The sequence below is a fragment of the Hydra vulgaris genome, chromosome 12 (genome assembly GCF_038396675.1).
Source record: "Hydra vulgaris chromosome 12, alternate assembly HydraT2T_AEP".
Classification (NCBI taxonomy): domain Eukaryota; kingdom Metazoa; phylum Cnidaria; class Hydrozoa; order Anthoathecata; family Hydridae; genus Hydra; species Hydra vulgaris.
In genome coordinates, this window is record NC_088931.1 from 22331598 (window position 1) to 22347329 (window position 15732).

The 15732-nt window shown below is 28.2% G+C and overlaps 1 protein-coding gene across 1 annotated transcript; it reads left to right on the forward strand.

Moving 5' to 3' along the window:
• Positions 1-8838: 8838 nt before the first annotated feature.
• Positions 8839-11369, forward strand: LOC100203903 (parapinopsin). The gene is made up of 2 exons (XM_065812563.1): positions 8839-8966; positions 10289-11369. Exon 2 carries the CDS (start codon positions 10321-10323, stop codon positions 11248-11250), a length of 930 nt encoding a protein of 309 aa, XP_065668635.1. The 5' UTR covers positions 8839-8966; positions 10289-10320; the 3' UTR covers positions 11251-11369.
• The last annotated feature ends 4363 nt before the right edge of the window (positions 11370-15732 follow it).

Consider the following 15732-nt stretch of genomic DNA (forward strand, 5'->3'; position numbering starts at 1 on the left):
AGTGCCCAGGCAAAACATGTAAATATAGGAGTCTTAACGAATTAAAGAAAGATAACTATCAACACAAGATCACAAGATAAGACAGCTGAACTTAAATTAGTCTCACAAAGATAACATGTTGCCAAAGTAGCAGATAACAATTAATATGTTATAATGCAATGATTTTGATGTGAATTGATAAATTAATAAATCTTTTTGGACTAAAATTTATCCGCATACATCTGTGCTATCTGGCATACATCAGCATACATCTGTAAATCTGGGTTGTTTTTTTTAAAGCTAGAGGAGGCTTTTTAAAACCTTTATTAAGTGTAATCAAAGTTTGCAAAGCAATAGAAAAAAATTTGTTAGTACAGGGACATCACGGGAAAGACACTTTTAATTAAGTGCTGAATAGTTTATGGAATCATTATTACAGTTGTGGAAGAAATCCACTTAAAGTAACCGGAGTAAATAAAAGTTAGACTTTCAGCAAACTAGTTTCAAACCAGTAATCGAATAAAGGTAACAAATTTATAGTAAGCAATGAAAATTTCATTTAAAGATGGTATCTTTATAGCATAATTTCTTTATATCGTTGAGGTTTTTAAATGTTTTTGTTCCCCAATTTTACACCTTTCAAATATTTTAAATACAAAAATTTCTAGGAAATATGTCACTTGGTTGAAAAAGGTATAAACGAACTAAAAAGCACAAATAAACACACCTTTAAGCGCGATCTCTGTACTTTAGTGTACTTTAGTAGCAAGTTTAGAATCATTTTTGATATTGAAGACACGCTATCCAGTTAATATGGAGATCAGCAAACATTTCACCGAAATTTGGGCTAAACAAAACTAATTTCATTAGAAAATGTTGTCTAAAATGCAAATTTGTTGTTTATTTAGATTTGCTGTTTTATTTTTTTACATTTGCTCTATATTTTTTTGACGATTTCTTTCTATCTTATATAATAATAATAAATTAATAGTCATAATTAAATAATAAGAAAAATAAAATTACTCAAGAAAAATCTATAAGAATAAATTAAAGCTTACATCCACAAATTATTATCATTGTTCACTTTCTATTTAATCTATTTAAACCAAATTTGTTTGTTTTTTTAAAAAAAAACGTTATCGATGCTGTAATGTTTGCAAATGTTTATTTAGACATCAATGCAATAAGTAAGGTTTAGGCATGTAACCTGCTATGTTTATTTTTCATAATATTAGCATGAGGCGTACGTTTATTATATAACGGATGTTATCATTCTTCTATAATTTTTTTTTTTTTTGAACAATAAATATATTTAATATAAATATAAACAGCTGATTTTATTCAATAAAATCTTTTACGTATGCCGGTCTAGTTCTAACCCTTGATGATCGTTGTGCGTCAGCCTGTGGTTCAGCTAATAGAGTTTCTGGAATGCTTGTTGTTTTTATTATTTAAGTGTCCCCTGTTTAAAACCGTATGTGCGATGTTTGTCGGTGATTCGATAGGTAATTCAAGTTGTTCATGCTGATACACAAGCGGTTGTTCTTTGGTTTTTATCAGATGTTTACAATTGCGTCTATATATTCTTCCCCTTTTCTCTACAATATTGTAGATCCGAGGTAACCTTAACTTTTCTTAAATTGTAACTTTTTTCAATATTTCATCCTTTTTCATCCTGGCTGTGTCGTAGCGATGAGATTTGTTTGGACGTTAGGAGGGGTTCCGATGATAGTAATGTTTCTACCCCTCTCTGGACATGGTGAATTAACAATAAGCATTTAAAGGAATTAATGGAATAAGTAACTTGCGACAAACAGGTAGCATTTTAGATGTTCTTCTGTTCATGAGAAGTTAAGACAAAGAATAGTCCATACCTGTGAGAGGCATGTTACGGTATACGAAATCGTCACATTTTTTTAAAAAATTTTTTCATGATTTTTATGCCCATTTCATTGAGACCATTTCATTGGGGGTAATTAGGGCCAGATGGAGTGAAGTTAAAGCCATACTCCTTTGAAAACTTAAAAAATTCTGCACTGTTATAAGGTTGTTATTGGCAATGAGATTTGAAGATGTTCCGTTACAAATAAAAATGGTTTTCGTGAATTTAATTACTTAGATAGTTTTGTCAGGAACGACATTGTTTTCTATAAATTTTGAAAAATGGTCTATGATAGTTACAGTATTTTCATTGGAACTCATACATCTTAGCCTACTTTACTCCGCAGTAAGTCAGGAATGTCATGCTTAATGATTTTTTCCTTTATGTTGTTATATGGTATTTAAGGCATTTTTGGCAAATAATTATTATTTTATTAATATCAATTGTCCTGAAAAAGTCCTGGCCAATAAACAGTTGTTCTAGCTCTAGCCTTTGTCTTTTCGATTTCAAGATAGGGTATGTGAAGCTGTTTTAACATAACGAGTCTCATAGCAGTTGGTATGACAATTTTCTTTTCTTGAAGAATTATTTCTTCCGCTTTATTCATTTTTAAAGTTTAAAATCATTAACTGTAAATTTAAAGTTAAATTTTTATGTAAAAGAAGTTCTTGAAGATCTTGTAATTAAAAAACTACAATAGTTACAATTTCTTTACCGCCACCAAAATTTCTAAAAACATTAAAAATTAACGTTAAAAAAGTTACTTGAGTTTCTGATTCAAATATCCACTATTCCTCACTGATTATTATTATTATTTTTATTAATATTATTCCTTTACGTAAATTAAAACTTTTCCAACTTGTTTACTAATTTGTCTCTCGGACAAAACTCTTTCAAAACCTGAAAGGTGGAAGCTATAATTACGCTATTTTAGCGCGCAATTAAATGCGCTTAAATGCGAGTTCAGTGCCTTCAGAATGTGCTTTTTTGACTGCTGATCATGTAGTCGATCGACAGACTGCAACTTTGGCGCCCAAAATAGTAGACATGCTAATATTTCTAAACCGTAATTTTGAATTGTGTAACCTGGACACTTATTATAAATAAAGTACGATATTTTTAAAAAAACGATATTTTTACGATAAACGATATTTTAAAAAAAAAAACTTTTTTTAAAAATATCGTTTTTTTAATGGGTTTTTGCGGGTGTGTGTATCCACACCCCCCCCACACACCTCCAAAGAAGGTGAAAGGTGATTTTCAAGTTATAGTCGGTTTTTTTACGAATTTAGTCGGGTATTTGACACAATTTAGTCGGGTAAACTTTAATTTTGAGGACCTTTTTTTTTTCGAAACCAATCGTCATTACTTAATAAGGATTCACTCCCCCCTCCCTCCTTTTATTTGTAGAATCGCCTCTGAGTGGAACTATATTGACATTTTGAGCCGTTCATTGGAGTTTTGCTCATCGATTACTTAGTGGAAAATTATTGGCTGCCGCTATCAACGGATAGCCGATTTTCTACTCAGTAATGCAAGGCTTATACACCTCGTAAAAAACTTTTTTGAATTTACAGTACTCATTTTAGTATATTACATTTTGCATTTTTACAAAAACATTATTTTTATGGTCAAAGATTATTCATTTTTAGTTTTTATTAAACAAAGCTTACATATCAATTAAAACGTTTTGAAGCACATGAGAAATTACACAAAATGTATGTATATATTTTCTAAAAGTTAACGTTTTCCAGGTAATAAAATGTTCACTGAATGAAGTTAGCAAAGCAAAAATGTTGGATAAATGTCGGTTTATTTTATAAAAATATTTCGCTAAAAGTTATAGCGCGCATAGATTTCATTTATTGGCGGTATAATAATACGTCAATCGTCATAACAAACGTATAACGTAAACGTCAACCTATGCAACGTTTTTGTTTATACTGAATAAATTAGCTAAGTTTATAACTAGAAAAGTCTTGTCGGTATTAAAAATATTTTGCAGTATTATGAAAAAGCTATGAGATGATATAATGGTCTTTCGCACTGAATATCATAAATCATTGTGACTCCACTAAACTTGTTTTTAAAAAAATTGAAAAACTGATTTTGATTTTTTAAAAAGATCGAATTTTTAATAAATTTTGATAATATTTTAAAAGCGAAAAAGAAATTTTTACTAGAGCCATTATCATTCTATTAGTTTCTAGTGATTTAGGATTCCGCGCTTTATAAAAATCCAATAATGTCAACTGCCATATTCTTTAAGTATTCGAAAATTTTTATTTAAATTTATAATTTAATTTTAATTTCTTTTTCATTTATAGATTTCGATAACTGGTTTAACACTTTATTGAGTTTTTCATTTTTTTTCAAATTACTATCCTGTATAGAATTTAAAGGGTTTCTCAATAGTTTGATAGTTTTACACAAGAAATTAATTTGAAGTTTGAAGGAACATTGTGTAATGCTCCTCGATAAAGTGTCAACCTAGATACCAAAATAAATCTTTTTTCCTGATGATCTGATGATATAGTTTAAAACAATAATAACACTTTTTTGTTCAAGTTTGTATGTATGTATATAGCCAAACTTTTGAAGTTCTTATATTTAATAATAGTTTTTAATTTAAATAAATATTTTTTAATTCGAAAAAGTGTTTATTAATTCTGATTTGCTTTTACAAGATGAAACAGAATATTTATCAAAACATATCATGATTAAAAATTCTGTTTGAAATTTGAGAATAAATATATTTAAAAGCGTTCTAAAAAAACTAGTGAAAAGCTTAAGCTGGATTTATTTGAATCAAACGGCAATAAAAGTAAGCTAGAACTTCGTATTACCAGAAATGACATAGAACATTGCACATAAATCTATATTATCTAAAAAAGGTGACATTACGCATTAACTAGAACATATCTACCGTGTGAACACATATTTAAGGAAAAAATAAATATATTTTATCAGGGGAAATATTTATCTCACACACTTTGCATATACCCCATCGCCATCATATTTCGTCAGTTTCTGTATATACTCCATCGCCATCATATTTCGTCAGTTTCTGTATATTATTAAAGATAAGCTATTGCTATAATACTTATTTATATTATTACTAAATAATAATTTTCCAAAATTAATTTAGTAATTGTTTTGAAAAAGATAAATTTTTGAATAAAAAAGTGTTAAAATTGTTACATTGAAATTAAAAACTGTATATTATTGTATCTAAACTGTATGTCTATAAACGTCTAAAATTGTCTTTTTCAATTCTTCCCGAGGAAAAAAGTACTATAGAACTTCTATAGAATGTTTAATAATTTCTATAGAAATTGCAATAAAACTTTTTTTCTATAGAGAAAAAAGCAAAAATTCCTATAGAAATTCCTATAGAAATTAACAGAGATAATATAGAAATTTTATAGAATTCTATTGAATTTCTATAAGCTATATGTTTCAAAAGTTTATAGAAATTCTATAGAACTTTTTGGTTCCTGAGTTTCCTCTCTTTGATTTGTAAATAATTGTAATTTATATTGTTTTCCAATATATTTATATTTTGCTACAAATGCTATTAACCTTTATATCTATTGTATGAATTTTATTTATTAAATGCTGTTGTAATGTACAAATGCTTTTTATATGTAAACTTTGTTTGTGATACATATATGTTATAAATAGTGTATAAATGTTGTAAATAAATTTTAAATGTTGCAATTTTTTAAAAAAAATTCAGTTTTAACAAGGTTGCTGAAAGCCACTATTTTAATTTGGAATTACGAGGAAGTAAAGAGCAAAGAGGCTGTTGAAAGAAAACTTAAAAAATCGTAAACTATAAATTTCTGTAATGTTGGAAAATATGAAGAAAGAGGATAATTTCAGTAAACTGATAACTGAGTCGAAAAATTATAAAGAAGAACTCACAATAGCATTTTTAGGCTGTGACTATACATTGTTTATAAAAAAAAAAAACTTATTATTTATAAAAAAAAAACTGCAACCTTACGACAATATTGCAAAAGCTTGAGTTTGGAAACTGCATTTACAATACGTTTTTGGGCTTTTGTCTAAAAAAAGAACTTGTACCATTTGAAAAATCTTCCCACATTGCTTGTTGGTAGGGAAAAGAGATTTATAGAAGTAGAGAATGGAATCAGGAATAATAAAACGACAAGCTTGATAAAGAGCTAACATTTATTTTCTAATAGATTAGATACTTGCCGTTGGGGACCTGGTGACTAGCGAGCTAATAGCTAGCTCTATATCAATTTTTAAGCGATTTTTTCCTCACATCAATTTTTTATTTTGTCTTTTACCAACAGGCATTTATTTTTTTAAATTTCATTCTTAATGTCTTTTAAACGTTATTTAAACATTCTTATGTAAATAACGTTTAGAAGACGTTCAAAAAACTTTTAAAAAACATTTAGAACGTATTTACAAAAACCAATGCCCGTCGAGTTACGTCGTAAAAATTAGATTTTCGGTATCGGATCTAATGCATTTATGACAATAATTGTATTTGTAACATTGCGATTTTATTACGACATGTCGCTATCTAAATATCGCAGCTTTGTAGCTATATACACTACAACACATCGTTAGTTACTTATTGTAGCAATGTTTCTTGCTATGACATAGCGAAAGTTCTGTTGCTGTTTGATAGCTACATACCGTAGCTTTTTAGCTAACGATATTGCTACGATATATCAATAGCTACTAGGGTGTTTTATATTTTATTAATTTTTGAAATTAAACTCGCAAATCGATTTAAAAATTGACCATTTATATGAAAAAAAAAAGAGTAAAAAAAAAATAAATATAAATATAACTTTTAGGGTCCCCACCAGTTTGATTTTGGACAAAAATGTTGGGTGTTTAAAACGCCTGGCGGGGACCTTAAAATTTATCCTATAAAATTTTTTATTCTTTTAAATAATATATGTTGGATTGAATATTAATTAAATAAAAGGAGCATGTTGAAAAAATTAAGATACACCTCCGAGTTATAAAATAGGTTTTTGTAAAGAAAAAAATTATTTTTAACCAATTTCAGAAGTTTCTGTAAAATAATTTCACAATTTTTTCAACATGCTTCTTTTATGGAATTAATATTCAGTTCATCATATATTATTTAAAAGAATAAAAAATTTTATAGGATAAATCTTAAGGTCCCCGCCAGGCGTTTAAAACAACAAAAATGTTTGCCCAAAATCTAACTGGCAGGGGCTCTAAGAATTATATATATATATTTTTTGCTCAAACTTTTTTTCATATAAATAGTCAATTTAAAAATTGATTAGCGAGTTTAATTTCAAAAATTGATAAAATATGAAACACCCTAATAGCTACGTATTGTATTTTTGTCGCTAGCTACTTCATAGTGGCAGTTCTGCAACTACTATGTGACTAAGCCACCTATCGCTATAACAATATGTATATATAACAATATGTATATACATGCTGTGAGAAATATAAAAAAGTAGAATTTTAACTTTTTCTAACTAATCGTTATCTTTTCTAGCTAGAGATCCTCGTGACCAAATCGTTGTCTTTATCGTTACGAATATCGCTAGCTAGTAGGTAGCCGATTTTCCACTGAATTGATTTAAAAGTAGATTGAGTAGTAAAAAATAATCAAAAAAAAAGTAAAAAATAAAATAAAAAGAAAAGAGTTCTTTTATTCATCATAGTGGGAATACCAATATTATTACAAAATTAATTATCAGTAAACGTCAGAGCTTTTTTTGCATTAAAGTACAAAAGCACTCCGAGCTCTAAGCTCTCACATAAAGAGGTCACATTCAACATAAGCTGTAAACAATCAAAAAGTGATTCCTTTTTAATAAAACAGGAGTATACAGTTGCATGGCCAGATCATTAATGATAGGGTCATAGCAATCTACATTTTTTATTTATTTATTAGAACCACAAATTTCATTTTTGCAAATAATTGCCAAGAAAAAGGTATAAGCCTTTGTTAATAACACTATAATAATTATCATAAAGTTATAAAATTATCATAAATTAGGAAAAAAAAATTCTTGTTATAAATTTTCCTTTAATTTGGAAAATAAGAAATTAAAAATCGTGTAAAAGGTAGTAAGTTGATAATTTTGTAAAAGTAAAAATTAATCAAGAAGAAATGAAAAGTAGTACAAAAGTTAATTTGAATGTTAAAGTTAACATGGATTTACTGAAGTTTTAGCACACATTGCTAGGGGTGATTTTACGGGAGCAGGTGTTACTCACCGTAGAAAGCGATTTTCAAGTTACAACCGGTTTTTTGAGGAATATAGTCGGCTAGAAGGGTATTTGACAATTTGTGTAGGGTAATTTTTAGTTTTTGAGGACACTTTTTTATTATAAGAATGTAGTCAGTGCTTTTTTTCCCGCCCCCTTCCTCCGTTTATTTTATTTCTAGAATTGTTTCTGCACATTATTTCTTTCCCACTTTCACTTATTAAACATTTTATTAGAAACAAGTTTGTTGTTGACAAACTTTTGATCTAAAAACTCTTCGTAACATAACATTTCTTCATAAAACTTTTCATAACATCTTTAAAAGAATTTGTCTTGTTGAACTGTTTCCTTGCTTTCTTTTAAACTTTGTCTTTGCGATTTGATTTTAAAACTTCCCAGCCTTTTATTGTACATAGCTATTTACTGATATTCTATAATATTATTAATATTCAAAAATAGTATTTTCATCGTTTGTTTTTGTTTTATCAGATAAGTTCAAACGTTTTTCAAAACTTATTGACACTAAAAAATACAAATGAAATATAATAAAGGACCGCAATACATCACAATTATATTAGCAAAAATTCACCAAAAAGATCAAAAGATCCATCATTGTATTGATTCTTTATTCAAATATCTGTCCCGCAAAATAGACAGTTTATAATTCTCTTATTAAAAAGCTATCGACAAATTTAATCAACCATTTGCCGAGTCAGATTTGTTCACGGATGGAATTTTTTTGACTGTTGAAATTTATACTTTACGATAACAAAATTGTAAACATAATTAAAATAACGATTTGACCGAGTTGAACACTTGGTAATTGCACTACTTTTGAAGAAACTGTTGAATTGCTGTGGTAAGTGTCTAAATATCTATATAAATAGTAAAATAAACGTAAATAACTAAGTTTTTGTTAAATTCATATATATATATATATATATATATATATATATATATATATATATATATATATATATATATATATATATATATATATATTTATATATTTGAAAAAAAAAATTTTGAAACACGTAAAAACATAGTGTTTAAAAACGAATCTTTTTTTAAATCTAAAGTTAATTTGTAACCGTATTAACTATAATTTAGAATTGTGCGTTTCAGAACGTAGCACAATAATAAAATTGATGACTTTAATTTAGTCCATTTTCATGGAACAATTATATTCAATAGGAAGTGTTTTTTTCAAGTGTAAAGTCTTATTATTATGCTTATTTATTTGATTATTATATTTTAAATTTTCTTTTGTGTTAGCAGTAAAAATACTTGCAAAAATAATGGTACTATATTCCCTTAACGCCCTATTACCTTATCTTTGTGTTATGTTTTGATTTATGCATTTGCGCATATAATAGGATAAGGACTCGTTTATAAAATCTGCGTTATGTTTAAGCCCGGCACTTTTGAATACTCTGAAAAACAAACATAAATATTACGGAAGCAAATGGAAAGATAACAAACGGTTTGAAAATTCTGAGTTTTTTCCAAAATCGCAAGTTATAAATTGATAACACTTTTTCAAAGAGTTTGTTTTTATAAATATAATTTATTTAAAACTTTGAAATAAAAATGTTTGTGGTTAATCGTGATCGGGCAAGATTCGTTTTCTGATACCAAATTTATAAAATTTTGAAAATCATAAACTATTTTAACTAATGTATTTCAAAATAATCCCGTGTTGAAAAAAAACCATTTCTTTAAACAGTGCCACCCCTAGCATACCACCCATTAGAACTACTAAAAATTGACTTTAGCGTATAAAATCAGGTTAACTATGGTTTGAAAAACCAATTAGTTTTTTAAATTAAAAGACGTATTTAGAGTTTCGTTTTTATCTTTTTTTATTTATTTTGTTATTGAGTAAAAGGTTATTGTTATTGAGTAAAAAAAGCTAACTTGACCCATTTATCATCTTGCCGATAGTTCTACTATGTGGCAAAGAAAAAAGATTATACTAATTTTTTATACGATGCAAAGAAAATAGAAAAAAAAGATTTTTTATAAATAAACTGGTTAAATAATAACACAAACGGTTCTATATAAAAGTTAATAAATTAAACACGATTTAGTTTTCCCATGATATACTTGTATATGTATAAAAAATGTACATTTATTTTACCTAGAAATATCAATATGTGATCTTTTGTCAACTTTGTTTAGATATTTTTTGTTTGTATTGAATAACATTGTTAATGGCTGCTCCTGTGATTGGGCTGTTGTCTTTTTTATGTGGACTATCTGTCTCATTGAACGTCACTGTCGTCGTCACAATAATTTCAAAGAAAAATACAAAAGATATGCGTGATATAATCATAATGAGTCTTGCTATCTGTGATGGTGTGGAATGTACTTTAGGTTATCCTGTTGAACTATATGGTTATGCTAATATAGACAGTCCATCTCAAAATGAATATTTATGTAAAACTAATGGTTTTATTGTAATGTATCTGGCCCTGACTGCACTTACACATTTGGTTTTTTTATGTGTACATCGGTACTTAGTTATAGTACATCCTATGAAAGTTCAGAAATTTTTTACAGATACAAAAAGTTGCGCTTTATATTTTATTATACCGAGTTGGATTTATGGTCTGTTTTGGTCAATAACTCCTCTAATCGGATGGAGTGAAATAGTGCGCGAAAAAGAAGATACTCACCGTTGCACAATAAACATGTATCCGGATGACTTATTAAAACGTAGTTATCTGTATGCTCTGACCTTATTTTGCTATTTTTTACCTGCGGCAATCATCATTTATTGTATCACAAAAGTACATTTTGAACTTCGCAATATGCTAAAATTGTGCAAACAAATCTCTGGAGAGGATGCCGCCATCACAAGAGCCACATATAAATTAGAAAGACAAAATTTTCTATCAGTCAGTCTTATTATAACGTCATTCTTCTTAATTTGGACCCCCTATACAATATGTGTTTGCTATTTAATTCTTGGGCGTGAGTTGCCTGTTGGCATTTTAACCTACAGTGCTTTGTTTGCTAAATCATCTACAATTCTTAATCCCATTATATATTGCATCATGTATAAAGAATTTCGTCAAACAGTAAGAAGTAAAGTCCGGCAACTCTTTAGAGGTCCGACAGTTGCGCCTATTGCGGAATAAGTAGTTTTCGAAAATTGACGGATTTAAATTTTTTAAATATGCTATACTATTATTAAACTTTTAATGCAGATAGATTTGTAGATATAAAATGTGATATAGATAATGCAAACACATTTAGATTATGTTTTGAAAATCAACTTTTATTATAAATAATTTATTTACCAAATAAATTATTTGTAATGAAATATTTAAAAATTTAGCTATTTGAAGGAATGACATTCTTTTTTTTAACTTTTATAACTCTCTTTATCAAATATATTTCTATAGTATATACCTATATATCTAAACAAAATATATTTCTATAGTATATATCTATATATCTAAACAAAAAAAATCTATAAATATTATCATACTATGTGTATGCTATATTATATATAAAAAATGTATATAAAAAAATCTATAAATATTATCATACATAGGTGCATGCATAAACACCTGCCCTCTTGCTAACTAATCGCTACCCTGTTCAGTTATAAGAATGTGAAATTAAATATTTAAAACATTAATAAAAAGAGTATTGAAAAAAGTTAATAAAAATGGTTTACCTTCTGAAAGACAAATCTCAATATCAGTAACTTCTTTATGAACAAATGTTTTCTTTTGAGATTTTTTACTTGATAAAAAAAGATTATGAAATTTATCACTTATGAAAACTTACTGCGAAGATAATTAAACCTTAGAGTTCAATTCACGTATAAATACATCGAATAAGTTGACTTTTTTAAATAAATTGCAAAAGTGATGCAACCAATCTTTTTTAGTGATTTAATAGCAACATTATTGGGCTTCTTCATCCAAATATTAGAATACTTTGAAATAGCTTTTTGTAAATGTATTTAAACTTTATGAACTAAGACACGAATTTTTTCTATGCTCCATATGTTTTTATAAATATTAACTTTACAATATTTGTTAGGTATTTAAAGTTGAATACCATAACTACGGTTATTGGTTATTATTTTATACTCATTGGTATCTTGTAGTAGTAACAAAATATTTGGTGAACTGCGTTTTTTTTTTCTTTGTATAGTTCTCTAGTTTGGAAATCTAGAAGGTAGCTTGAAATCTAGAAGGTAGCTTAAAATCTAGAAGGTAGGATGAAATCTAGAAGGTAGCTTGAAATCTAGAAGGTAGCTTGAAATCTTGAAGGTAGCTTGAAATCTAGAAGGTAGCTTGAAATCTAGAAGGTAGCTTGAAATCTAGAATGTATCTTGATATAAACTTTTTGTGTTAAATTATACGATGAATTTTAGAAACGCTTTTTTTTCATCTTGCAACATACCATTCATATAGAATTTGTCAATGTTCATTGTCTAATTTCATAATTTTAAAGTCTATAAAATTAGGTTTATAAAGTCTAAGTAAATTAGGAACTTTAACCATATTATGATATTTTATGCTGTTCTTTTTGCTGCTAGTAAAACTTGTTCAATTTAATCTGTTTTAAAATCAACTTTGTTGTTTTTTGTCGTTTGTCTGTTATTTTGAAAAAATGTTCCTTTGATAGACTTTCTGGTTTATTCTTATTTGATAAACCGGTATATTCTTAAGTTGGAAAAACTGTTTATCTGTTTCGACTGATTTTTAACAGTCTTTCTTTTTTTTAAATCTGCTATTTAGTTCATATACTTATACACTTAGTATATAATCTGTTATGAACAGCTAATATTGAATTTAAAAACTTTGAGATATATTGTCATTAATATTAATCTTAGTAATAATATTCAATTGTAAGCTTTTTATTTGATCCTTACACTTTTGTTTTGTGTTCTAAAGTTTAATAATTTAAAGAAAAGAAAAAAAAAAATTTAATTTACGATTTTTCAATAAATAAAAATTAAATATTTCCATGCTTTTAGAAGAATATGTTTATGTTAAAAGCGCTTCTTGTTATTTTTTAATAACAGATGTTTTATTTTTATTACTAATTTTACGTTCGTTTATTTTGTATAGTTAACGGAATTGTTTATTCTTAAATTAAACTTTATATTTACGGAATTTATTAAGGGGCTTGGCGATAAGATATATTAGTCTTCTTCTCGCCCTCGCACCCCCGTGAAGACTGTAAATAGAACCTTTTAGCTATTCACTTTTTTAAAACGAAAAATAATGTTAATGTGAATTCAGAAAACATTTTATTTAGATAAAATAATCTTTAATTTTAATAGCAATCAATTTGATTTAATAAACAAAAGATAAAACATTATGGCTTTTTAAAATTTTTTTCAATAAAAAATATATATCGTTAATAAATCACACAAAAAAGCTCGATTTCCTTTAAATTTTAAATCACGGTAACTCTAAAATGGCTGATTAACTCAATTCGGTACTTAGCAATAACATTTTCTGATGTAGAAGGCAGGGGTTGAGCTTGGATCATTACGTAAAAACAATAACTTTACTTTTAAAGTCCCATAAAATACAAAACTGACTATATAATACTATATAACAATCAATCAATATTCATTAAATCATCAAGATTCTAGTTCATACTTTACATATGGGTTGAACAATTGGGGGAAATGTAAAGGTCTAAGCATTTTTTTAATGTTGAGATATCATTTTTTAAATTGATAAATTACGTTAAAATTCAGATATTAAGCAATTATGTACAAAAATGTTTCAAAAACATCCTTTTACTTTTTTCTGACAATTGCTCTTTACTAATACTTTTCTAATTCTCCTCATTCTTTTCACTTCTTCACTTTCTCTTCACTCTTTTCACTTCTTTACTTTCTTTTAACTCTTTTCACTTCTTCACTTTCTTTTCACTCTTTTCACTTCTTCACTTTCTTTTCACTCTTTTCACTTCTTCACTTTCTTTTCACTCTTTTCACTTCTTCACTTTCTCTACACTTCTCAGTTAATTGTATTTAATGAACAATTAACACCAGTTAATTGTTTATTAAAAGAAAAAACTGTAGAGCTTACTCCCATTTTAAGAAATCTTTTACAACTAAACATAATATGTTCATAATTCGTGAAAGGTTAATAATTGGTTGGTGTCAGAGGCGATTCGGTTTTTTTGACGAATTTAGTCGGCTAGTCTGGTATTTGACACAATTCAGTTGGGTGAATTTTAGTTTTGAGGCATTCAATTTTTTTTAAGGATTCAACCCCCTCCCCTCTCATTTTATTAGTAGAGTTGCCCATAGTTGGAGTCCTTTTACAGTATCGCGGAATCCAATTACCATTTTAAAGTAAACATCAAACATGGTTTTAGCTTTTTTATCAATTTTAATCTCGGATGAAGTAATATACTGTAAGTAAAAGAACATTTCGCGTTTGTTCATGTTAAAATAAATTTATGGAAGAAAAACATTGTGTTTGAATAACACTATGTAAAAAATTTTCACTTTTGTTCTGTTCCTGGGATGAAAGTGTGTTTTCCTAACCCGTTAGGTTCACGGAAAGGAAACTGCTGTTATTCCAGAAAAAAGGAAGCAAGTCTTATAATGTGCGAGGCCTACAAAGCAAACTTAGGCGTGCCGGTCAGTAACCAATGTGAATATTGCAAGAAAACACTTAAAGGTATACTGAACAGTTGCTTCTTGCTTTTATGTGTACTGTAGGCAAATACATTCCATCTTAAAATTCCTTTTTTTGATATTTCCTGACCTCAAACTATTATAACTATGTGTTATTATGTGCTTTGTTACAGGTTGGTACAGAGGAGAGAAGCGATCCATGAAGTTTACTATCCTGCGAATTTGGCAAGAGCCAGCAGACCACTCAAGCTTCTGCATGTAATCTTATTGAATGGCGCCTATTCATAGACAGTTCATCCCGGAGCCTCAAAACCGTGTTGTTTCATATTGGAAATAACTACCCGCCTCTCCCGATGGCCCACTCTGTGCATCTCAAAGAGGACTTCACCAATGTCGAAATACTGCTGAGTGCATTAAAGTATGAAAACAACGGATAGGAGGTCATCAATGACTCAAAAATAGAATAATTCTTCATGGGTCTACAAGGAGGTTTCACAAAGTTTCCTTGTCTCCTCTGTCTCTGGGACATCCTTGACACAAAAGACTGACCACAACGGACCAAGTTTTCTGTTGGGAAGAGCAATGGGAAGTGGGAGCCGCTGAAAGAACCTCATAAAGTGCTTATGACATCACTGCACATCAAGTTAGGCCTCGTTAAGCAATTTTTCACTGCTCTTGACAAGGAGTCAGCAGCATTTCAATATCTCCAAGATCTTTATCCAAAACTGTCCAAGACTAAGGTCAGAGCTAGTATTTTTGTCGAACCACAGATCAAGAATATCATAGAATGTGAGGATTTCGCAAAGCTATTGAACAGGACTGAGAGAGTGACTTGGAGCAGTTTTGTTGCAGTTGTTCAGGGCTTCCTAGCTAATCATAAACCTAAAAACTATGTGAATTTGGTGCAGAATCTCATAAAGAATCCCAAAAAATTTGGATGCAGAATTTCTCTGAAAGTCTATATCCTTGATTCGCATCTCAACAATTTCAAGGA

Excerpts from the sequence above, each read along its gene's own strand:
- LOC100203903 (XM_065812563.1), top strand. The coding sequence starts at position 10,321 with ATGGCTGCTCCTGTGATTGGGCTGTTGTCTTTTTTATGTGGACTATCT.